Here is a 23,205-nt window from a genome sequence, read left to right as displayed (position 1 = left end):
GGAAGTACTGCTGACAGTAGTTTTCCCAATGACACTCCCATCAGCAACGTATGACAGTTTCAGGTGCTCCCCATCCTTGCCAATGCTTGATACTAAAATCCATCGGATTTTAGGCATGGCATCCTTTTAGTCACTGGTTGGGGGTGGTGACTTCCTATAGACTTCTGACTTCTTGATTTCAGTTCCCTGGCATGGGGGTGGGGGGGCTGGGTCCCCAGATTAGCCACTACCCCTTTCTTCTCCCACAGTGCCAGGAAAAGCTGGAAGATTTACCCCATCAGCCCGTGTATGCTCTGGAGCTGCTTACAGTCTATGCCTGGGAACAAGGGTGCAGAGCAGAAAACTTTGACATGGCAGAAGGCGTCAGAACTGTCCTGGGGCTAATCAGACAGCAGGAGCAGCTGTGTGTCTATTGGGTAGTCAACTACAACTTTGAGAACGAGACAGTCCGGAACATTCTGCTGAGCCAGCTCCGGTCATCGAGGTACCAAGCTTCCCTCCACCCTCTCTCTTTACCTGTTCGCCTGTAAGCCAGGCTGTGCCCCTTAGCATGAGGGCTCAGCCCCGTCCCTCCCAGCCAAGGATGCACCAAAAGAACACCAGCCTCGGTGGGGGGGGGGGGGGAGAGGGAGGGAGGCAGAGCCGGGTCTGCCTGAAATAGGGGAATCTGACCAATGCTTTTCACATTCCAGACCGTCGTCATATTTTGTCCCCCAAACAAACACTTGAGAGGTGCTTCCCTTTATAGAAGGAAGGGGCTAACTATTTTATTATGTTATTAACGGAACATCTTTGTGAAACAGAGAGGCCAGGAGCAGAGGGTCTAGCCGTCTCAGACAAAGCGCCCGAGCAACCGAGAGGAAGCGTGGGTGCTGGAGTCCGGGTTACCAGACGCCCCGTGCAGTCCTCCTTCCCCAACGTGGATTTCTTCTTCCACATGCAGCCCAACTGATTTCTTTTAATCTAATGGAATTCATAGGCCAGTAATCTTGGATCCAGCTGACCCAACCAATAATGTGAGCAAAGATAGGGCGTGCTGGCAACTGCTAAAGCAAGAAGCTGAGAGCTGGTTGTCTTCTCTCAGTCAGAATGAGTCACCTGGACCATCGTGGAACGTTCTGGTGAGAGAGCTTTGCAAATACAGCTCATGTCACGCTGCAGGGAGGGCGTCCTGACACCCAGACCCGGTCTCAGCCAAGAGCACCATGTGTGGATTTTCTAGGGCTGTGGCGACAAAGTGTCATAGGCTGGGGGCTTACAGCAACAGAAATGTATTCTCTCACAGATCTGGAGGCTAGAAGTCCAAGGTCAAGGTGTGGGCTGGGATGGGCTCCCTCTGAAGGCTCCAGGGGAGGATCCTTCCTTGCTTCTGATGGTTGCTGGTGTGTTCCTTGGCGTGTGGCCACGTCCCTCCCACCTCTGCCTCTGTTGTCACATGCCTTCTGTGGTGTGTCTTCACACTGTCTCCCCTCCTTGCGTGTCTGTCTCTGTGTCTCCTCCTCTTCTTATAAGGATGCCAGGCCTGTTGGATTAGCACTTACCCCAATGGTCTCATCTTCACTTGATTACCTCATTCAAAGGCCCTATGTCCAAATAAGGTCACATTCACAGGTACCAGAGGTTGGGACTTCAACATATCCTTTAGGGGGACACAGTTCAATCCATAACACACCGTTAGGGGCCACCCTTTTCTGTTAAAATGATGGTAAAGAGCAAAACTGAACAAAGAGAGAAGGGCACCTGCAGATTAGAGATTTCAGTTAATTGCTGCAGGAGAGTCAGAAGGTGGAGGGGGGGGGACGGACCACACGGAGCAGAGCCCCAGGCGAGTGCACGGCCGCTGCCCTGTCCCCAAACTGGAGCGCAGATCAAGGGGCTGGCTGTGGGGCAGATACGCCGGCTTCCCCTCCCAGCCCCCAAAGGAGAAGCCAACCTAGCCCCACAGAATGCCCCTGCGCCCTCGGAGCTTATTGGAGAAGGACGATTCAACAAGAACATTATCAGTCTAGGCCACTGAATCCTTTCCATTTTCTGAGGGTCATGGGATGGCAGGGGGACAAATGTGTCGTTTGAGGCCACATAGGTCAACCAAACTCCACATTGCACAGACACGGGACTAATTTACATCCGAAGTATGCTAAGGGTGGATCTACGTTCCATTTGGCACAGAAAGTTGAGGGTCAACTGAGCAAAGACGGGATATAAGTGAGCTTCCCAAATGCCTGGGGCCCTGGACGGGAAGGACCCTGTGGGCGGGGAGCTCCCTGCCTGGATCCAGAAGGAACATGGTGCGCCCACTCCTTGTCCCAACTTTCACTGGACTCTGGTCTCTGCTCCCTGACCTCAATTTTCCTGGCTTCCTAAACCAGCCTTTTAAAAAATATCCCTCCCCTAGCTTTATTCTGAAAACTTTCAAATGTAGAGAAAAGTTGTAAAAATGGTTCAGTGAACCGCTGCATCGACCTAGACACCCAAATATGTAAACTTTGACCTCTTTAGCTGTGTTCCGGTCTGTGTGTATGCACACATACTCATCATCATCATCATCATCATCGTCAGTGTTGTGAGTGTTGTTTATACTGAGCTATTGGAGTTGGCTGCCAGATAAGGACATTCTCTTAGCTAACCACACGCAATGATCGAATTCCAGAGATTAAGATGAATACGTTATTACCGTCCAGCAACGGTCCATTTCCAGATCTTGCCAATTATCCAAAGAATGTTTTTGATAGCCAGTTTTTCCCAGCCCAGTAGCCCATGCTGCGTTTAGTTCTCGTGCTGCCCCTAAGCCATCTTTTGATCCCTGCTTTTGCTCCCTTTTCTACCCAATCAACCTCTGTTTCCAGAACTAGGAGGCCTTCCCTCTCATGAGAGCTGTTGGAGGCGACTCAGGCCCGTGACCTGCTGCATCAGGGCATCTGGGCACTGGAGGGCATGCGCACACACGCCCATGCACGCATACACACGCACGCGTGCCCCCCACGATACTCAGCCCCGTGGGAAGGGCGGTACTGGCAATGAATTTGCCTTCCAGCACCCGGTGAGGTCCACTGTGAACATCTGGAGGCAACCAAGGTTGACCTTCAACTTTTAAGCTGACCAGCCCACCCCTGTCCCCAAGGAGAGCTAGCCCGTCTTGTGTGTACTCTCCAGCAAAGGGTTGGTACCTAGACAGAGCAGTGTGTTTGCTTCCTCTTACCGCTGGAAGGAGGGAAGGAAAGGAGGGAGGAAGGAAGAGAGGAAGGAAGGAAGGGGAAAGAAAGAAAGGAAAGGAAGGAGGAGGAAAGAAAACCACAAATTTCAAGGCTGAAAAGAACACAAATTTAATTTAATTAAGCTTCTAGCCTTCAATCTCTCTATATAACTGATGCTCCTGCCTCCCTCTTATAAGGACCCTTGTGATGACATTGGGTACACCCGGATAATCCAGGATAATTCCTCCATCTCAAGATCCTTATCTTAACCACATCTGGAAAGTTGCACGTTCCATATAAGGAAACATATGCACAGGTTCTGGAGATTAAGACGCGGACATATGGGGAGATGGGGGCGTCACCTCCCCTCCACCTCCACCGACTGGGACCTCTAGGGTAGACTGACTGAGCAGGTGGGGCAGGGAGCGGAGGGGTCTCCCGTGGGGGGTCATGACCCATGAGACATGGAGTAGACCCCACAGTCTGAGCTTTTCGACTGAAGAGGAAAGAATTACACTTCTGTGCAGACCCCATTTAGAGATCAGAATATGATTTCTTTCCGGAAGTGACCACAGATGCAAGGAAGTAGCACGTCCCACCCTCCACAACCCCTTTTGGAGCAGAGAAGTGTCCCTTCAGACTGAACCCACAGCCCCTCCGATCCCAGGCTGGCTCTCTCCTCAGCACCCTGAGAACAGTATAGAGGGTTGAATAGTGTCCCCCAAAACTCACATCCACCTGGATCCTCAGAATGGGAACTTCTTTAGAAGTAGGGTCTTTGCAGGCATCATTAGTGAGATGGGGTCATTCAGGATTAGCATGGCCTCTGACCCCAGTAACTGGTGTCCTTATAAGAAGGCACACGGAGACCCAGACACATCAGTGGCCAGAGTGGTATGTCCCCAAGCCAGTGAAGGCTAGGAGTTGCTGGAACCTCCAGAAGCTGGAAGGGGCAAGAAAGGCTCCTGCCCTAGAGCCTCCAGAGGGCGCCCAGCTCTGCTGACACATTGAGCACAGACTTTAGTCTCTGGAACAGTGAAAGAATACATTTCTGTCGCTGGAAGCCCCCCATGGGCACATGTATGCAACAGAAGCTGATAAAGCCTGAAAAGCTCGCGGGTGATCATTTGTCCAGATATCCGCAGTCCCTGCAGGTAATGGGAGACTGGGGGGGCACAAAGGTTTTAGGGTTCCCAGCCACAGAAGGCAATGCCGCGCCCAGAACAGCTTCGAGTCCCAGAAGGGGTCAGACCTCTCCTGGGGGTAGGAAGGAACAACTCACAGTTTCTGTTTCTGGGGCAGGGGAGCGGGGTGGGGGGGGAGCAGGGCGGGGGTCTCGGGCAGCACCCTGAACTCTCCCAAATGTTCTCGCGGCGTGTCGATGCAAGCACTGAGTGCTCGTCTACCTTCCCAGCCAGCACCGCTGTTCACCACCCCGGGCCATCTTCTAGACAAGTTTATCAAGGACTTTCTCCAGCCCAACAAACATTTCCTGGACCAGATCGCAGTAGCTGTTGACATCATCTGCAAATTCCTTCAAAAAAACTGCTTTCGCCATTCAGCCACAAAGGTTCAGAAGACTGTGAAGGTGAGTGCTGGCCTTTCTCCTCCGCGGTTCCCGGAGCCCTGCAGTGCCCGCCAGTGGACGGAGGGCAAGGGGGGCGGGAGGGAAGCAGGGGGAGATGGGCACCCAGGACCCCGGCTCTCATCGGGGTTGCCCGCACACTGCTTCCGTCCTTAACAGCATAGCTTTGGCTCTGTATGAGCTTCCGGGGGCTGCCGTGGCCCTTAGCGGCCTTGACCTGGGAACTGCACCCCCCCATCTCTGCCTGTGTCTCCCCATCACCTCTCCTCTGCGGGTCTCCTTCTTTCTCTTGTCTCCTAAGGACACCTGCCATTGGATTTAGGGTCCACAGACCCCTCACTCAATGACATCTACACAAAGACCCTTTTTCCAAGTCAGGTCACGTTCTCACGTTCCCAGCAGACGTATCTACTGGGGGGGCTACCATTCAAACCACTGCAGCTTCCAAGCTCGGTGTGTACTGAACCAAAAAGTGACCTCTTTCTTGTTTTAATGACCACAGCCCGATAAGTCCCATCAACTGAGCTAGAGATTCGGCAGATTGGGTCATTCTTGTCCATGGCTCAAGGCCACGGGCTAACCCGCTTCCCTCCGTCTGTTGGTCAGCGACCAGATAACCAGGTGCCCATGGTCCGGAGGAGGGAGCAGGGAAGTACCCATACGGCGCCAGCAGACCTGGGTGCCTGCTGCCCTGTCACAGACCCAGGGACCAGTACCAGTAGAGTAAAATGTCTCACTGAGGGTCATTGGAGTGAGCTCATGGTCACAGGCTGAGTTCATGGTCAATGTTAGAATTGTCAAAGCTTGTTTTCTCCCTTCCTTCCTGAGACCCCCGTTAACCCGACTGTAAAAAAATAAGAAAAGGTATGGTAGCATATCACAGAAGAAAATAGGAAGAGAACCGCCAGCGCATAGGACATTGCTTTCTGTCTTCCTGAAGTTGGAAAGGGTTGTCTGCTGGGTGACAGGGGAGGCGTCCCCTGAATGTGAGGAGGGGGCATGGAGCGGCCTGTGAAGGCCAACACTCACAGACCAGCCGCATGAACGAAGCAGGTTTGAGCACCTGTTTACAAGGGACAGAACACCCTCCCCTTGCCCCTAACCCGCTGCCAGGCATTTACTACCCGTGGGTAAAACAAACGTGTTCTCTATAAAAATCAAGTGAGCTTTTTGGGGGCACCCGGGGCAACAAGTATGAGGGTTGGTGCCCAGAGCAAAGCCCCAGCACGGTGCCCTGGGACCGTTCTCTGTGGGGAAGCTGGCTTCTCCCCCACCTGCCCTCAAAGCAGCCTGTCAGCTAAGGAGCTGTGCCTAATAGAGTTGTTAGAGCAGAAAGGGAAGGAGGAAGAGGAGGAGGAAGGGAGGAAGGGGGGGGAAGTGGAGAAGCCTGTGTGGCAGGGACATACATAGCCCACACTTACTACCCCACCCCCTACAGAAAGTTTGCAGAGCCCTGTACCTAAATCATGAATATTCATCCCACGATCCCCAGCTTGTAAGAGGAAACAGATGACTCAGGGGACAGAGGAGGACCTTTCAACGCAATGATTCCATCCAGTTTGATTTCTCTCAGATCACAGGAATTCAAACAAAGCTAAATGCTCTTTGGGAGAAATCTTGAGGAAGTTGATGTGAGAAGTGGGTAATTGGTAACGAGCCATCAGTTGTTTGTGTGTTAATAAGCACATCAAAGGGCATGAGAAAACCTTTTGAACCAAACTATTTGTGTGAAAAATTGAACGCTCTGCTTTGGACTCAGCCCTAACTGGACCCTAACCTGGAGCCCTAACCTTGGCAACCTCATTAATGAGCCCACTGGTGCCAGCCCGTGAGGGCTCGGGGCTCGGGATCTAGAAAATGCTGTATCTCCGCTTGCTTTCTTCACTAGGGAGGGTCGACGGGCAAAGGCACAGCTCTGAAGACTGGGTCCGATGCTGACCTCATCGTCTTCCCAGACTCGCTTAAAAGCTACGCCTCCCAAAAAACCGAAAGATGCTGTATCATCAAGGAAATCCATAAACAGCTAGAAGCCTGTCAGCGGGAGAAAGAGTTTGCAGTGAAGTTTGAGATTTCAAAATGGAAGGCTCCCAGGGTGCTGAGCTTCTCTCTGAAATCCAAAGTGCTCAACGAAAGTGTGAACTTTGATGTGCTGCCTGCATTTAATGCGCTAGGTGAGACCCCCCCCCCAGACCTTCACTTCTAGAGGAGGAAGCCGGGTTCTGGGGCGATGGGGCGATGGGGCAAGGCGGGTGGAGGGAAAGCCATGGGACCTAGTAATGGCTCATGGGTCTAGTGACCCCAGCAGGTGGCACGAGTAATGGCAGCAATCCCTTACACCTGTGGACATGTTCATTCTCCTTTCTCACTTAAGGATCCCGAGGATGGCCAGGACCATATTCCTTATCTTCCTATATTCCTGCAGTATCACTCACAATACCTATCAAAGAATGGGGTCCACAGGAGTTCTGTACACATTTATAGATAAAATGCCACAAGTGTTAGTGAAGGAAATGAAAGAACAGACTGGGAAGAATTCTGAGGCAAAGACAGGAAATCTGGGTGTCTGCAATCTGCTTTGGAAATTCGGTTCATGAATGACAGATACATAATGTTATATTAAAAGAAACCAAGACTATTTCAGGCAATTTTCAAATCAGAATCAAGAAGACTCTGATACCTTCCCTCTGAATGGTTCTTAGTGTCTCTAGAGAGGAAATAACAGTATAAATTGGAGGTCAGCTAATTTTTTTTTTTTTAAAGACAAGGTAGCAAGTATTTTCAGCTTTGAGGACCATACAGTTTCTGTCACAACTACTCGACTCTGCCATTGTAACCTGAAAGCAGCCATAGACAATACATTAACAAAGGAGCATGGCAGTGTTCCAATAAAACTTTATTTACAAAAACAAGAAGTGGGCCAGATTTGGCCTACCGTCCATAATTAGCAAACTCCCGATCAGTACTATCTAAAAGGTCTTTCTGTGATAATAGGAATGTTCTATATCTAATGAGAGCTTGAAATGTGGCTAGTGGGACTGAGGAACTAAATTTTTCATTTTATTTCCCTTTAGTTAATTTGAATGCAGATAACCACATTGTTTGGTGGCTACCATATCGGACAGTACAAATCTAGATAATACTTTAATAATAGCACCCTTACTCATATAGCCCATATAGTTTTTCCAAATATCTCATTACTCCCAGTATCTTAGACATCGATCATTCAAATATACCAATAGAATTCCAAGTCATTTCCCAGAATTAAATTATATTGGTCAAAAATGTTTGAAAACGGTTACTTTCATGCATAGTAAAGCATAAACTAAATATCTCCCCCATGCCAGGTCAACTGAATTCTGGCTCCCCACCCAGCCCCAAGGTCTACGCTGAGCTCATCAATCTGTACAAATCCTCAGACGCCGAGGGGGGAGAATTTTCCACCTGTTTCACAGAACTGCAGTGTAACTTCGTTGTCTCCCGGCCCACCAAACTGAAGGATTTAATTCGTCTGGTGAAACACTGGTACAAACAGGTATGACAGTGCTCATTCCAGCTGTCTGGAATTGTTTTTATCGTGCTCTGTGACCATGGAACCGGTTCCCATCAAGTGTTCCGTGTGCCCACACTCTGCCGTGCTGGGGCCTGAGCCACTTTCGGGACTCTGTCCACTAATCCGGCATATCTCTGTGGAGTCCCCGTCACCAAACCCGTGAAGTTGGGGTGAGCTATAGAGCACCCCCTCCCGTCAAAGCTGCTTATTTTGCCTTTGCTCTGACCCCCAGAGAATTCGGCAGGAATCCAAGTTATTCTGCCTACCAAGGGCAGGTGAAATCGGGAATGTACATGCCTACAGGTCACCGGCACGGCTTACCCCCCACCCCAGCTCAGTGCCCATGCTTAGCACACACAGATGCCATCCTTGGAAGACAGGTTGCAGCTACACGCAGGACCAGGGGCTGCAGTTTCTGTAACGCTTAGCCTCCCTTTGCTTCCGTCACTGTCTCGCACACGGGGGACCTTCTGAGTATCTCCGTGCAGCAGACATCCAGCACAGCATTAGCTCTTTCCTGGGATGTCTCCTTCCTGTGTACAGCTCCCTGAGCTCTGTGGTTTCCAACCCAGAAACTCAGAGAAATGGCCGTACCCCCAGCCCCAGGGTGCTCAGAGGGCTCAGGGCTCCCGTGTGACCTTGAGCGAGTCACTTCCCCTCCTCAAGCCTCATGTCCTCATCAGAAACGCCGATCTATGCCTGCTTGGTGGGGTTGTCGGAGGATTAGGAATGACACGTAAAATGTCTGGCCCCACAGTCAGCACACGGTGGGTGTTTTGTAAGCGGTCGCTGTAGTATAACTCTAAGGAGTCCTATATGGCCGTAGCCCAACCCAGAAATCTGCACGCTGCTAAGGAAGCACCTGCTCAGACCTCCAGCAGCCCAGTCCCATCAGCACCGTGTCTCGTGCCTCAGTTGCCCCGCTGTGGCCCCAGCGGCCATTAATGTGTGGTCTCGGCTGTACTCTCCTAGCTCACTGCACCTCCCTGCCTTCACCAGCACTGTCTGATGTTCCCCTCTCCCCTCAGTGTGAAAGGAAACTGAAGAGAAAAGGGTCTCTGCCCCCAAAGTATGCCTTGGAGCTGCTCACCATCTATTCCTGGGAGCAGGGGAGTGGAGCAGAGAATTTCGACACCGCGGAAGGTTTCCATACGGTCCTGGAGTTGATCACAAAATATCAGCAGCTTTGTGTCTTCTGGACGGTCAATTACAACTTTGAGGATGAGACTATGAGGAACTTCCTACTGACCCAGATCCAGAGAACCAGGTGCCCCAAATCCTGCCACCCCCTTTTCTTAACCTGATTCCCTCCAATGCTATTCCAGCGACCTGGATTCTCCTCCCTGGGGTCGTGATTCATTATTCCCCACGAGAAACTGAGGACGGCGGTGGGTGGGGGTGGAAAGGTGCCAACCAGCAGAACCTCCCATAGTCTCCGGGGAGGAAATCCGGGGGGGTGGGTGGTGGGGGGCAGGAGAGAATGTCATCCAGGAGGAATAGAGAAGGAAGGACCAAGATACAGGTCCCTGGGTTGCTTCCATCTTCGTAGGTTGGAAGGAAAAGCGTGAATTCGTTATCAGGTCTTAGAGGTGTGGAAGTCGGAAGTGTGTCATAACACCATCATTCCTTCATGGCCGATTCGTCCTACAGGAGAATTAGATTTATTAGATCAGATTTTATCCACCCTTTCGGACCCACATCCCGCAAAACCACTATCCTTCACGAATAGCAGGGAATCTTAGCGTGTCCATTCAGTGCTCCCGGCAGAACAGAAGAACAAGGGAAACAAAAGAAAAGGAAAGAGAGGAAAGGAAAAAGCTTTGAGAAAGAATAGAGGAGAAGAAAGAGAGAACAAGATACCATGGGTTGGCTGGCTACCATGGGCGTGGCCGACGTGACATTACAGTTGATTAAATTATGCAGCATATTTCAGTCGACCTAACAGGAGGGAGATGTTTCTCTTATGCCGTCCTGTGTATAATAATGAGCAGCTTTCAAAATACTATTGGCAACTATAATTGAATTCTAGGAAATCACTTTGCGCTCTATCAGTACGTTTGAATTACCGGCATCTAAAACACAGGACATGTTGTTTTGGCGCTAAGAGTGGAATGGGGCCCCCGATTCTGAGGCCACTGGTTTTAAAAAGCATGTAATGCTTCTGACTCTCCTTTAGGCCCGTGATCTTGGACCCAGCTGACCCCACCGGTGACGTGGGTGGAGGGGACCGATGGTGTTGGCACCTCCTAGCAAAAGAAGCTACTGAATGGTTGTCCTCTTTCTGCTTCAAAGATGGGACTGGATATCCTGTACAATCGTGGAAAGTGCCAGTAAGAATAATCTAAAGGAAGTGTCCTCTGGAGATGCCCCTGTGACATGCTTACATCAAAGAGCTTCTCCCGCTGTAGCAACTTGGAATTCATTCCGCCACAAATGACAGATAGCCCAACTCAGGAGCTGAGAACAAAACAAAACAAAACAGGCGTGGGTTTTTTTGTTTTGTTTTGTTTTTTTGTTTTTTCCTTCCCGTTACAAGCAATCCTAAGGCAGGTGACCCAGGACTCATGCAACAGCTCTATGAACTGTTGGCATATAGGTTGTCTCGTTCTTTGGGCTGGGGGTTGTCCTGGGCAGCGTCGGGTGCTGAGCGGCATCCCTGGTCCCACCACTGTGGCCACAAGAAATGTCTGCAGACATTACCAAATGTCCCCTGGGGCATCACCAGCCCTTTCTGGCTGCACCTTCTTTAGTTGTCCCAGTTGGGACCATTAAAAATGTCTCGAAACATGTCCTCATGTCCTGTCGAGAGCAAAATCGCCCCCGGGTGAGAACCCAGCTTCAGAAGAACCGCCCAACCCTAGAGTGTGCTTTAGTTCCCCAGATCTGCACTGTAACCAGTACCCAAAAGTTGTCCCTGGTAATACGAACCCTCTCAGACACCCTTCCTTCTTCTTTTTCTCTGACTCTTTTAACCAGTGGTTTTAACTGCTTAGGATACGTCTTATTCTGGCACATCTATTTCTTTCTCTCCAGACAGTGCAGACACCGGGCAGTTGTGGTATGGGGATGCACCCTATTGTCAATGAGATGTTCTCATTCAGAAGTCGTAGGACCCTGGAACGGTAACGCTAGAAGAGACTTCTAGAAGTCATCTGGCAGCTGCTTTTTAAAGATTCAGTTCGCTGTCACCACCAGATCCGCTCTCCTCTACTCCTCCTCTCGCTTCTTTGACTCCTCTTGAAATCAAGAACGCCAAGTCCTTCATAGCATCAGCCTGCTGAACTCTCGCTCGGCAAGTGACCCGCCTTACCAGACTCATCCGCTCTCATCCAGCTTCACCGGCGCCATCGTTCTGTCAACCATTGTGTGTTTTCCCATTAGCTCCTTCCTTTTCCTTCAAGCCTTAGCAGAGGGATCTCTCCGTAGTCCCAAAGGGAAGCCCTCTACCTGCCCCTGGGTTCCTATAATTCCACGATCTGGCTCTCACACTCTTCCGCCTGGCCCACCTCCTGTCTCTTTCCCTCCGCACACAAAACCCAGTCTGCACCTGCTGAGTTGAAGGTCTCCCCTGCGTCTTCTTAGCCTTTTAAACTCTCCAAAGGCTTGCCTTATAATTGCTGCCTCACATACATAATAGCCTACTGTCTTTTCCTCCTGAGCCTACCTTCCCACCCTCCCCCCCCATGATGAGTGTCTTCTTGCCAAATCTCAAGGCTTTACGCTGTGGCTTTAGCTTCAGAGATACTTGAAAGATACTTTATTACCACTGCATATACCACTACACCCGCTGTCATAGAATAAAGAGTATATCTAGTCTTTGTCCCCGGCTCCTGGCACAGAACTTCAGAAGCCCTTGGAATTTCCCCATAGGAGAGTCTTTTGCATTCCCAAGGAGCCTCTTCCAACCATCCCTGAGTTTATGCTGACGAGGTTTGGGCCCTTTGGTAAGAGTTTCAAAGGAGGGATTGGCCATGCCGTCGATGCCAGGCATGTGATGAGAGGGTTGAAACTTTCAGCCCCATCCCCCCAACCTCCCAAGAGCAGAGGAGGCTGCAGATTGAGTTCAAGCCCATGGCCAGTGATTTAATTAATCGTGCCTTTGTAATGAAACCCCAATAAAGACTCTGGACAGCAAGGCTTGGAAAGTTTCCTGGTTGGTGAAGAGAGCAGTGTGTTGTGAAGATGGCGCATCCAAACTCCATGGGGAAGGGGCTTCTGCACTCCAGACTCTTCCAGCCCACCCCTCCTGTGTATCTCTTCGTCTGCCTGTTCATTTACATCCTTTATAATAAGATGGTGATTGTAAGTATGGCATTGTTCTGTGAGTTATTCCAGCAGGTTATTGAAACTAAAGTGGGGCCATGGAAACCCCTGAATTTGTAGCCAAGTCGGGGCGGGGGTCCAAGTAGTCTGAGGACCCCACTCGCAGCTAGCTAGCATCTGAGGAGGAGGCAGCCTTGCTGGGACCTTGCCATTTGACTGTGAGGCCTGCACGGGCTCCAGGTAACGTCAGAGTGGGATTGACCCATAGGACTCCCAGCTGGTGTCGTGCCAGTGAGCTGGTGTTGCTGGAATGCACCACAGCTCTTGTCCAGAACAAGGGCAAAAGAAAGAGCCCTTGAAGAAAGAATGACCACTCTGCATTCACATCGACTCAGTCTACAACTGGATCCCAGACCCTTCTAGATGCCCCAGCTTGCACTAGAGACATGGACAGGAGACCGTAAGACCATAAGACACTGCTCCATCCTCACAGGGTTAATGACAGACCTAGAGGTACGTCACCTGAACCCCTTAAATAAAAATGAACAACCGTGTACAGCCACATGGTCAGTGGTACGGATGTAGTAGATTAAGACCTGCAACAATAAATACAGTAAGCGACTCAGATTGTCCCAAAGGAAGGAAGGAACCATCCTGGTCCTTTCCTGCCAATGTCTTCTCAGCATTCGGCAGACATTTAAGTTCATTAAGAGCAAAGATAAGAGAGCATCCGCAGTGATCAAGGAACATGCCACTCACTGGTCATCATTGGAAGGAACGAGAACACCAATGCTTTTTTCAGAAAATCGGCAAGTCCCGGCAATGAATAGGATATAACTAAGCCCAGCCTTTCTTGTACAAACTATTTCAGGATAAACATACAGCTATAACTAATAAGGAAAAAACATCTTTTTTACAAAAGAATTCTACTTAATATTTGTTGAAAGGGTGAAAATTAGAAACGTCGCCATTTTGCAACCTTGGCTGAAATGAATGAGGCAGAGACTACGGATGGATGGGACCAGTACGAGAGGCGGGGAGGGGGAGCTGTGTGACAGAAGGGGGCAGACCATCGCCTCCCAAACCCGCGGTCTGATCAGAGCATCAGGAGGAGGACATGGTGTGCCTGCTGGTGGGAGGCAGTATGGAGCACCATCCCTTAGGTGTCTTTGCCAAGTCAAAAAAAAAAAAAAAAAATGACCATAAGAACAAAAGGAACTGAGTTAGCAAATCCCAGAGAAAATGAGGAGGCCAGACACATTTCATAGGGGAGAACATCAGAGTGAAAAGCAAGGAGAGGAAATGTGTGTGAAAGGGAAATGAGCCAAGAATGTAGCAAGAGTCCTGTTAGTCAGAGCTAAAGGTCAAGATCCCAGGCCCATCGTCCACTCTCAGTTACCCTGGCAACAAGGCCCCCACCTACCCCAAAGGAAGTAAGCAATGATTAGAAGCAGGGCTGCACATGGCAAGTGGCCAGTGGCCCAGGAAGAGTTTGGGAAGAGTTTGAGCGGCAGACCGTAAATGAGGCCACCAATGGGGAGAATTTGTGGATAAAAGGATTACCTGGAGCCTGTCTGCTGGAGGGGTTCAGCTGCTCTGAACTGAGGCTTCTCCAGCTAAGTTTGGTCAAGTCAGAGCAGGTAAAAATGGTACCACTCTGGTTCTGTTTCTTGACATCCTGGGACGAATCTCACACAAGGAAAAGATGAAGAAAACTCACTCTCTGTCTTTCCTGGGGCTGCCCAGAGTGGGGTGTAGACCTGGGAGAGCTAGCCTGGGGCTGCCCAGAATAGGGTAGAGACCTGGAGGGAAGCACAGGGAGCAGAATGTGAGGACTCAGTAACCCAACCCAACCGAGAGGGTTCCATCTGAGCACCCACGTGCCAGGCACGCACACCTCTGATGGAGTTCCTCAGAAATGCGCAGAATCCAAGGCCTTTCTCTGCCCTTTCCCTTCACTGGGGGACCAGGCTGGGAATTGCAAGGGAGAAGCTCTTGTGTTCTAAGGACAAGGCTCCAGTTGAAGGAGCAGGAAGTCATCACCAGGAGAAGGGGAAAGGCTCAGTTGCCATAAGTGTGTATATGGAGTGAGGGTTATGGGGGCAGGAAAAGGAATCCTTCCCCAAGGCTTGGCCACAGTGATGGGGGTATAGTGGGAAAATGAGGGAGCCAGCGAGGGGCCACTGTGAGCTCAGACATCGGGAGAGGAAATGCCACTAAACCCACAGGAGGCCTGGGGAAGCCGGAAGGGGTGTGGAGGACAGAACAATAGCCCCTCAGAGATGTCCACACCTGATCCCTGGAGCCTGTTGATGTGTTATCTGATCTGACAAAAGTGACTCTGCAGATGGGAATAAGTAAAGGGTCTTGAGAGGGGGAGAGGAATCTGGGTATTCACGTGGGCCCAATCGAATCACATGAGCCCTTAAAAGCCCACAGCCTTTCCCACCCAAAGTTAGATTCAGCTGAAGAAGACACAGGAGGACGCGAGTGGCTGTTGCTGGCTTGGAGACGCAGAGGGTCCCGAGTCAGGGAACGCGGGCGGCCTCTAGATGCCGCAAGTCACGCAGGAGAGGGCCGCCTCCCGTTTCCTCCTCTGCCCTCCACGCCAGATGTGGGGGGCTCCCACACCAGGGAGGGGAGAGAGAGGGAGGAGGAGGGAGAGCGGCTTGCTATCCCTGATTTCTCCTCGCTCCCGCCATTCCCAGTGTAAAAGGAAGGCATTGGTTTTCTACCAGTTGTCTGCGTGATCTCACTTGGAGCGTGTCAGCCCACTTGCACCGGGCAGTTTCACACTCCCGGTCCGTACCGCAGGCCTGCCGGGTGTGCGACTCGGGGGGTGCCATCCGCACGGAGCTGAGTCTGTCGGGCTCACACCCTCACCCCTTTTTCGCCTTCCTTCCCCTCCTATCTTTCCCTCCACTCCCGCAGCCTTTGCTCTTTGCTGCCATCTTGTGGTCACCGAGAGAATTACATACGCGGGAGCTGGGGAAGCGAGAAAGTCCTAAGAAGCAATTAGGTATGCTTAAAGCCCCTGGAACGTGTTAGGGGGAGAGGGAGGTTCATTTGGAACCATGATCCAGACAATAAGGCATATTTAAGCAATCTGTTATTTCCACATACTGTTCATTAACTACTCATTAGGAACAGAGAAGGTCGTAAAGAAAACCAATGGCTCCAAAACAAGCCTAGAGGGGTGCCTGAGTGGCTCAGTCATTAAGTGTCTGACTTCGGCTCAGGTCATGATCCCAGAGTCCTGGGATCGAGCCCTGCATCCGGCTCCCTGCTTAGCGGAGAAGACTGCTTCTCCCTCTCCCACTCCCTCTGCTTGTGTTCCCTCTCTCGCTGTGTCTCTCTCTCTGTCAAATAGATAAATAAAATCTTTTTAAAAAATAAAATAAAAATAAAACAAGCCTAGGGACACTGGGCAGATGCTTCTGAATTAATCCGCTGAGGAATTTCTGAAGTCCTTCTATGCTGGATATTCGAGCGAGAAACGGGTCTTGCAGGGTGCCTGGGTGGCTCAGTCATTTGGGCATCCGACTCTTGATTTTGGCTCAGGTCATGATTTCAGGGTCGTGGGATCCCTGCATCAGTCTTGGCTCTTGGTCTGGAGTCTGCTTGAGGTTCTCTCTCTGTCTCCTGCCCCTCCCCGCAAATAAATAAATAAATAAAATCTTAAAAAAAAAAAAGAAAGGGGTCTTTCCCCTTGACCTCGAATATGACCAACAGGGATTCAAGTCTTTGAGTTTGGTTGCCTTTCTCACTTTTAAGAAATTCCCTATTAAAAGGTTAATGCAGGAGATCCTAAAATATTAATGGAACAGTGTTCATGGATTGGGAGGCTTAATATTGTTCAGATGATAATACGACCCAAGGCCATACATAGATTTAAAGCTATCTCTATCAAAATCCTCATGGTATTTTTTTAATGGGAAAATGAGAATGGGAAATGGGAAAAAAAACTCATCCTAAACTTCACAGGGAATTTTAAGGGACCCAGAATAGCCAAAACAATCTTGAAAAAAAAGAACAAAGTTGGAGGACTCACGTTTCCTGATTTCAAAACTTGACACACAGTTATAGTAATCAGAACAGTGTGGTATCTGCATAAGAATAGACATATAGGCCAACAGAATAGAATTGAGAGCCCAGAAATAACCCCTCACTTCGATGGTCCGTTCTACGGAGGAGAAATTGGTCTCTCTGACACATGATGCTGAGAAAACCGGTTGCACACGTGCCGAGAATGAACCTGGGTCCTTACCCTTTACCACATACAAAAATTAACTCAGAATTGATCCAAGACCCAAATTCTAGGAGATAAAACTATAAAGCTGTCAGAAGAAAACAGGAATGATCTTGTATTTAGCAATGGCTTTTTAAGTGTGACACCCAAACATAGGCGGCCAAAGAAAAAATAGATAAATTGGACTTCAGTTAAGATTAAAAACTTCTGTGCACCAAAGGACACAACCAGGGAATGAAAAGACCACCCATCGAATGGGAGAAAACATATGCAAATCCTATCTGATTAAGGTTTCATACCCAGGGGCGCCTGGGTGGCTCAGTCGGTTAAGCGGCTGCCTTCAGCTCAGGTCATGATCCCTGGGTCCTGGGATCGAGCCCCACATCTGGCTCCCTGCTCAGTGGAGAGCCTGCTTCTCCCTCTCTCTCTGCCTGCCTCTCTGCTTACTTGTGCTTTCTCTCTCTGTGTCAAATAAATAAATAAAATCTTTAAAAAAAAAAAAAAAAGGTTTCATACCCAGAATACATAAAGAACAACAACTCGAGAACAAAAAGACAAAAACCTGATTTTAAAATGGGCAAAGGACTTGATGATCTACAAGTGGCTAATAAATACAGGGAAAGATGCTCCACATCATTAGGGAAATGCAAATCAGAATCCTAACAGGCCACCACTTGGCACCCTGTAGGCTGCCTATCATTAAAAAGCCGGAGAAGACCAAGCATTGGGACAGGTGTGGAGAAGCTGGGACCCTCACGCATTGCTGGGGGGATTGTAACACCATACGGCTGCTGTGGAAGCAGCTTGGCAATTCTCCAAAAAGTTACATGCAGAATCACCGTCTGACCCAGCAATTCCACCCCGGACCCCTGCTACATCGAGGGATGGACCTTGAAAACATTCTGCTAAGTCAAAGAAGCCAGGCACAAAAGGCCAACTATTGTATGATTTCACATATATGGAATATCTAGAGTAGGAAGATCCAGAGACAGGAAGTAGATAAGAGGCTACCAGGAGCTGGGAGGAAGGAAGAGCAGAGAGTTATTGCTCAATGGGGACAGAGTTTATGTCCGGGACGATGACAAAGTTTTGGAGACAAACAGAGGTGATGTTTGCAGAGCATTGGGCACGTCATTACGAGTAATTTACACTTGACAGGGGCTGACATGGCAAATCTTAGGTCGTGTATATTTTAACCACAATAAGAAAATCATAAATAAATGCACGCACAACCTGGGGAGAAGACCATTTCAGTGAGTCCACTAAAAACAAGAGCCCAGACTGTCGTAATAAATGGGGATAGGAGGACAGGCTGGATTGTGACGGGATCTTGAGAAACGAGAAGAATGAAAACAAGCTGATAGGACATTTAACTTGCCTCACACTGTGTTCCAATGCATTACTAACTCCTACATCTTGAGGCCGTGTCTTCTGTAAGATCCTAAGTACGTGGAAAGCTGCAGATAGCCTGGACTCATAGGAATTGTCACCTTAGGACAGTTCGTGTAGACAGGACCAGCCCATCATCTGCAGAGACCAGCGCAAAATGAAAATGCAAGACCCCTTGTTGAAAAAACATTAAGAGTTTGTCAAGACTATGACATCAGAGCATCGAACCAAATACACTTCGGAATGAGGGGCCCATGCAGCCGGCCCTGTCGGTAGCTGAGAACTAGTAGGTGCTGAGCAGGTGCTGGGGATCTAGGGGTGCCGGATGGACATACAGAAGACAGAAGAGGGAGGTGGGTGGTCCCAAAGTGCCAGTGGGTTTGGTGGAGCCAAGGCAGACTGAACAGGCGTAATACGCTGTACCACACTCTCACCCCACTCTTCCCTCAGCCTGGCCAAGCTGGGCTCAGCTCTGTGCATCCAGTCCCGGAAGGAACGAACAGAAGCTGCTGAACATGCTTGTGTTCTGTGTGCCTGGCCTGGAGTTCTTCCTTCATCATCTCATTTGATTTCTGCCTGTAAGATAGATACTTTCTCTCCATCCGATGGAAGGGGACCCTGAGGCTCAGAACTGCTCTCTCGCTGGAGGGCCCTGCCAGGTCTTGAGCAGGAGGCATTCTCATGCTCACACCTGGGACCCCGCGGGAGGAAACTCCGTGCTCATACTCAGCTGGATGCCAGGGAGCCTTGTACCTTCCACCGGCCTTTGTAGGGCTCCTGAAAGCAACGGAAGGCTCCAAGTCCTTCTTCCCCCTCCCTGCTTGCATCCTCCAAGTCTCCTGCAATAAACAGCCCAGACAGGCCCAGTGCCAAGGCAGAAACTCCATTAGCAAACCTGATTCTAGGGGCACTGCCCAGCCCTGCTATTTCAAAGCCGCTCTGAGTCAAAATGTCCCTGCTAATGGGCAAAGCATGCCTCACTGCTCAGCTTGATTTAGAAGCCTTGGAGAACGGATGCCTCTGTTGCTGCAGCGTAAAGTCTGAGCCAAGGGAGCAGGAAGGGAAGGGACTCTGCTGCCGGCTCTGTCTGGCCCCGGGGGAAAGAACATGATAAGCACCTGCCACCATGTACTGAGCACTCGCTTCCCTTGGGCCAAGAAATAGATAAGTGCCTCATCACCCTAAAAACTGCCTTCTGGGTTGGATACCATGATTCCCATTTTACAAATAAGGAAACTGAAGCCCAGTGAAGCCCCACTTCCCTGGCCCAAGGGCCCGCAGCTAATTGGGCTGGTGGGATTTCACCCCGGGCTGCTCTGCCTCCAAATTTAAAGCTTTTGACCCCTTAACTTTATGGACTCTTGAAAACCCAGGTTTGGGGGGCTAGTGAACCATTGTGGATCTCAGCTTGCACCGAGAAAAGGCTCCAGTGGCCACAGATAATGAAAAACTTACCTTGAGTGATAAGAAACCTACTTCCCAGCTAAGCTTCAAACCCAGGCTGCAGCCCCCATTCAACGTGGGCCAGGGGACCCCCTCTCAGCTGTAATGACCCAGGCCCCAGGGGAGGACCCTCACCCACGGGGGGTCACCAATCCCACCCAAGAGCCTGGCAGACTCCCTAGCTGCAGCTCCCGGGGCCCCCCACCGATTAACCCAGCCATCAGGCGTTGGTTAAAATGAAGATTCCAGTCTAATTGCTATCACGATTTGAAAGTAGTGATGAATAAAAGCGGTATTTTTTGAGATAGCTCCAAGGCAAATGTGATGTAAAGGCTCTGTGATCTCTCCTGATGCCGCAGGCTTACATACTACGTTGTGCTTTGTTTTCTGTGTTTGTAGCAGAAGGAAATACTACATTGCAGTTAAAGGTTAACGAGAATAAAGATATCATTTTTTCCCATCCAAGTTCAAGGGGTCAATGGACCGGTCTACAGGGTCTCCAGGTCCACCAAATCCTCAATGAATCACCCCACTTCTGCCCCATCCTTCTTTCTCCAGACTAACCCCAGATTCCATTTCCCACTGAATGTTGAATGTTGAATGTTGAAACCTGTGGCCCCTACAAGGTTTTTCCGCAGCCACACCCAGGATCATCATGGACAAGTTCTTGTTCAAGATTGTCCCTTGAAGCCCCAGAATGAACGTGGACCTGCCAGCACCTGGACTATAGGATTTCTGACCTCCAGAGCTATAAGGTTATAAATCTGTGTTGCTTGTAGCCACTCAGTTTGTGGTCATTTGTTAAAGCAGCCACAGGAATCTCATACAGTGACCTTGACCCTGGCCTTTTGGCTTTGTGGGCCCCTGGTGCCTCATTTTTGCAACGAGGAGAATGATGTCAGTCTCCTCCCAACCCGTGGGGAGATTTAAACAAGATAATAAATATAAAAAGGCTTGGAAAGTGTCCTATAAATGAGGATTGGATTTTTCGGTCCATTTCAGTGTATCCTTGACTACCTCTCTCTCTGGCTGTTAGTTTTGGGGTCAAAAGCTCCTCCTCTCTCCTTCCACCCCCTTTTCCGTGCTGGGGAAAGCTCCTGATGTGTCTTCCGTGGTCTCCCCTTGCAGATTCAGCTTCTAGATGAATAGCAGGTGGTCGACCAGAGGTCAGTGCATTGGCCAGAGCCCAGGCTGGGAGGCAGTGGGACAGAATCAGGTTGGCACAGCAGAGAGGACAACAGCTGGTGGTGGCCACTTCCTTGTCTGCAGCTGGGCTGCCCTGTCTCCCTGACCAGGTGGAGTCCCCCAAATAGCCTGTTAACCACCAAGGGCACTGGGCAAGCCATGACGACTGATCCCGCTAAGGAGACTCAAGCTTGCTCTCTACACGCTTGTCTTCCTTGGTGGGACCCTTGCCTCTACCAAAATCCATTGGTCATGCATTCACTCTCCAAGTACATGCTGACGTTTGTACATGCCAACCATGCTGGTTGCCCGCCCAGCAGCCACTCCACCCTTCTTCCTTGCTCCCAAAACCATCCACCCAGTCCCAGGGGATGAGCCTTGATTGGTCTAAGCCAGTCCTGGCTTCCTGTGCCCTCCTGCCGGTGGTTGGTCTAGAGGTGGACATGTGAGCCAGGTCTGGCCAATTAAACATCAAGAGAAATTGGATAAGGGATTCTGGGAAGATTGTCTTCCTGTTAAGAGAGAGAGGAGCAAAGAAAATACCGTTTTTATCTTCTTTTGCCCCTCCTGCTCTGGACATGGTTGTCTGAGGTTGGTGATTTCTGGAGCTTCAGCCGCCATCTTGTGACTTTGAAGTGACCATGCTAAGGCTGAAATATCAACATGTCTAGAAAGGAAAAGCTGAAGGATGAAAGAGCCTTGCTAGCTGGAGTGGTTAGTTTTATGTGTTCCCTTAGCTAGGCTATGATGCCCAGATGTTTGGTCACCCACCAGTCTAGATATTACTGTGAAGGCGTTTTTAGATGTGATTTAGCATTGAAATCAGTAGACTGATTAAGCAGATTACCTGCCATAACGAGGGTGGGCCTCATCCAATCAGTTGAAGGGGAGAAGGGGAGGGAGGGAGGGAAGGCAAATATGGTAAAAATGTTAATATTTGAAGAATCTGGGTGAAGGGTGTACAAGAATTTATTACATTCTTCCCAACTTCTCATATGCCTCAAATGAATTTAAAATAAAAACTTAAACCAAAAAAAGGAGGAGGGAGGGAGCCAGGTTCAAACTTGGTTTATCTCATGTAATGCCTGGGCTTTCCTTGGGAACCTGGAGTCAGAGTACCAGCTTCTGGATGTCCAGAAGCCAGCTCGCGTCAGTTACAGTCCCTCTCATACTCAAAACCAGTGTCTCCTGGGGCACCTGGATGGTTCAGTCGGTTAAGTGTCTGCCTTCAGCTCAGGTCATGGTCCCAGGGTCCTGGGATCGAGCCCCGCATCGGGCTCCTTGCTCAGTGGGAAGCCTGCTTCTCCCTCTCCCTCTGCCCCTCCCCCCTGCTTGTGCACACTCTCTCTCATAAATAAAATCTTTAAAAACAAAACAGCGCTTCCTTGAAGCTATGAGGGTTAATCCCACAGAGCCATGGAAGTCTCTTCCAAACTGTAGAGCATCACATACACACCAGCGGAGTTATGATGGTGATGTTTTTATAGCAGCAGATACTCCCTCCCTCATGTTGACTTGGGGAGAATTTGGATTTTCGTAGGCGAGACTTGCTTGAAGCTATGTGTGCTCCTATCACGGCAGGATAGGACACTAGATTGAAATCTGGACTGTCCTGCTTAGTGGCCATGTGACCTTGGGTGGGCCCTTGAGTTTTCTGTGCCTCAGTTTCCTTACCTGGAAAATGGGCATAATAATAGCACACCGCTCATAGGAGTGTTTGTGAAGGTAGAGTGCAGTGCCTGGCACAGGGATGATGCTCTGTAGCCACCAGCTGTCATCATCACCAACCGTCATGATCCTGTGCCTGGCATTTCCCGGCTGCTCACACCAAGTTAGTGACTTGTGCCGTGTCCTCATCTGTAAATGTGGACAACGCTACAGTGAGGATTAGATCACAACAAGCATGGGACACGCTTAGCCCAGTGCTGGGCACACAGTAAGCCCTCACTGAAGGGCCGGGGGGGGGGGGGTGGAAATGACCTGCAACACCCATTAAGATGGCTACCATTAAAACAAAACAAAATAGCAAGTATTGCTGTTCAGGATGCAGAGAAATCGGAACCTCCGTGCACCGTTGGTGGGAATGTCGTGGAGCTGCTGTGGGAAACAGCATGGCAGTTCCCCGAAAAATTAAAGACAGAATCCCCATATCATAGTAGTCAGCCCAGGCTGCCATCACAAAACACCACAGACTATGTGGTTCGAACAACAGACATTGATTTTCTCACCGTGCTGGAGGCTAGAAGTCTGAGCTGAGGGTACCAGCGTGGCCAGGTTCTGCTGAGGAGTCTCTCTCCCTGGCTTTGCAGGCGGCCACCTTTGCACTGTGTGCTCGCATGTTCTTTCC

General features: G+C 50.0%; 2 protein-coding genes and 1 long non-coding RNA gene across 3 annotated transcripts in view; 1 reads left to right on the top strand and 2 right to left on the bottom strand.

Moving 5' to 3' along the window:
* The window catches only part of OAS2 (2'-5'-oligoadenylate synthetase 2), an 18,913-nt gene extending 6,275 nt beyond the window's left edge, over positions 1–12,638 (top strand). Inside the window, 9 exon segments of the mRNA XM_036123703.2 lie at positions 249–484; positions 980–1,121; positions 4,609–4,782; positions 6,668–6,950; positions 8,124–8,311; positions 9,358–9,596; positions 10,506–10,659; positions 11,363–11,446; positions 11,448–12,638. Of these exon segments, the coding sequence (XP_035979596.2) occupies positions 249–484; positions 980–1,121; positions 4,609–4,782; positions 6,668–6,950; positions 8,124–8,311; positions 9,358–9,596; positions 10,506–10,659; positions 11,363–11,446; positions 11,448–11,474 (1,527 nt within the window). The 3' untranslated portion in view covers positions 11,475–12,638.
* The window catches only part of DDX54 (DEAD-box helicase 54), a 424,174-nt gene that overhangs the window by 293,234 nt on the left and 107,735 nt on the right, over positions 1–23,205 (bottom strand). The window lies entirely within an intron of this gene.
* On the bottom strand, positions 9,803–23,205 carry LOC144379938 (uncharacterized). The gene is made up of 3 exons (XR_013443501.1): positions 23,087–23,205; positions 22,533–22,715; positions 9,803–9,973 (listed from the first exon to the last, which is right to left on the bottom strand). It is a non-coding gene; the product is annotated as an uncharacterized LOC144379938 (long non-coding RNA).

The sequence above is a fragment of the Halichoerus grypus genome, chromosome 13 (assembly GCF_964656455.1).
Source record: "Halichoerus grypus chromosome 13, mHalGry1.hap1.1, whole genome shotgun sequence".
Lineage (NCBI taxonomy): Eukaryota > Metazoa > Chordata > Mammalia > Carnivora > Phocidae > Halichoerus > Halichoerus grypus.
Note: the sequence above shows the minus strand (reverse complement) of the source record. Positions and strands in the feature narration are given on the sequence as shown.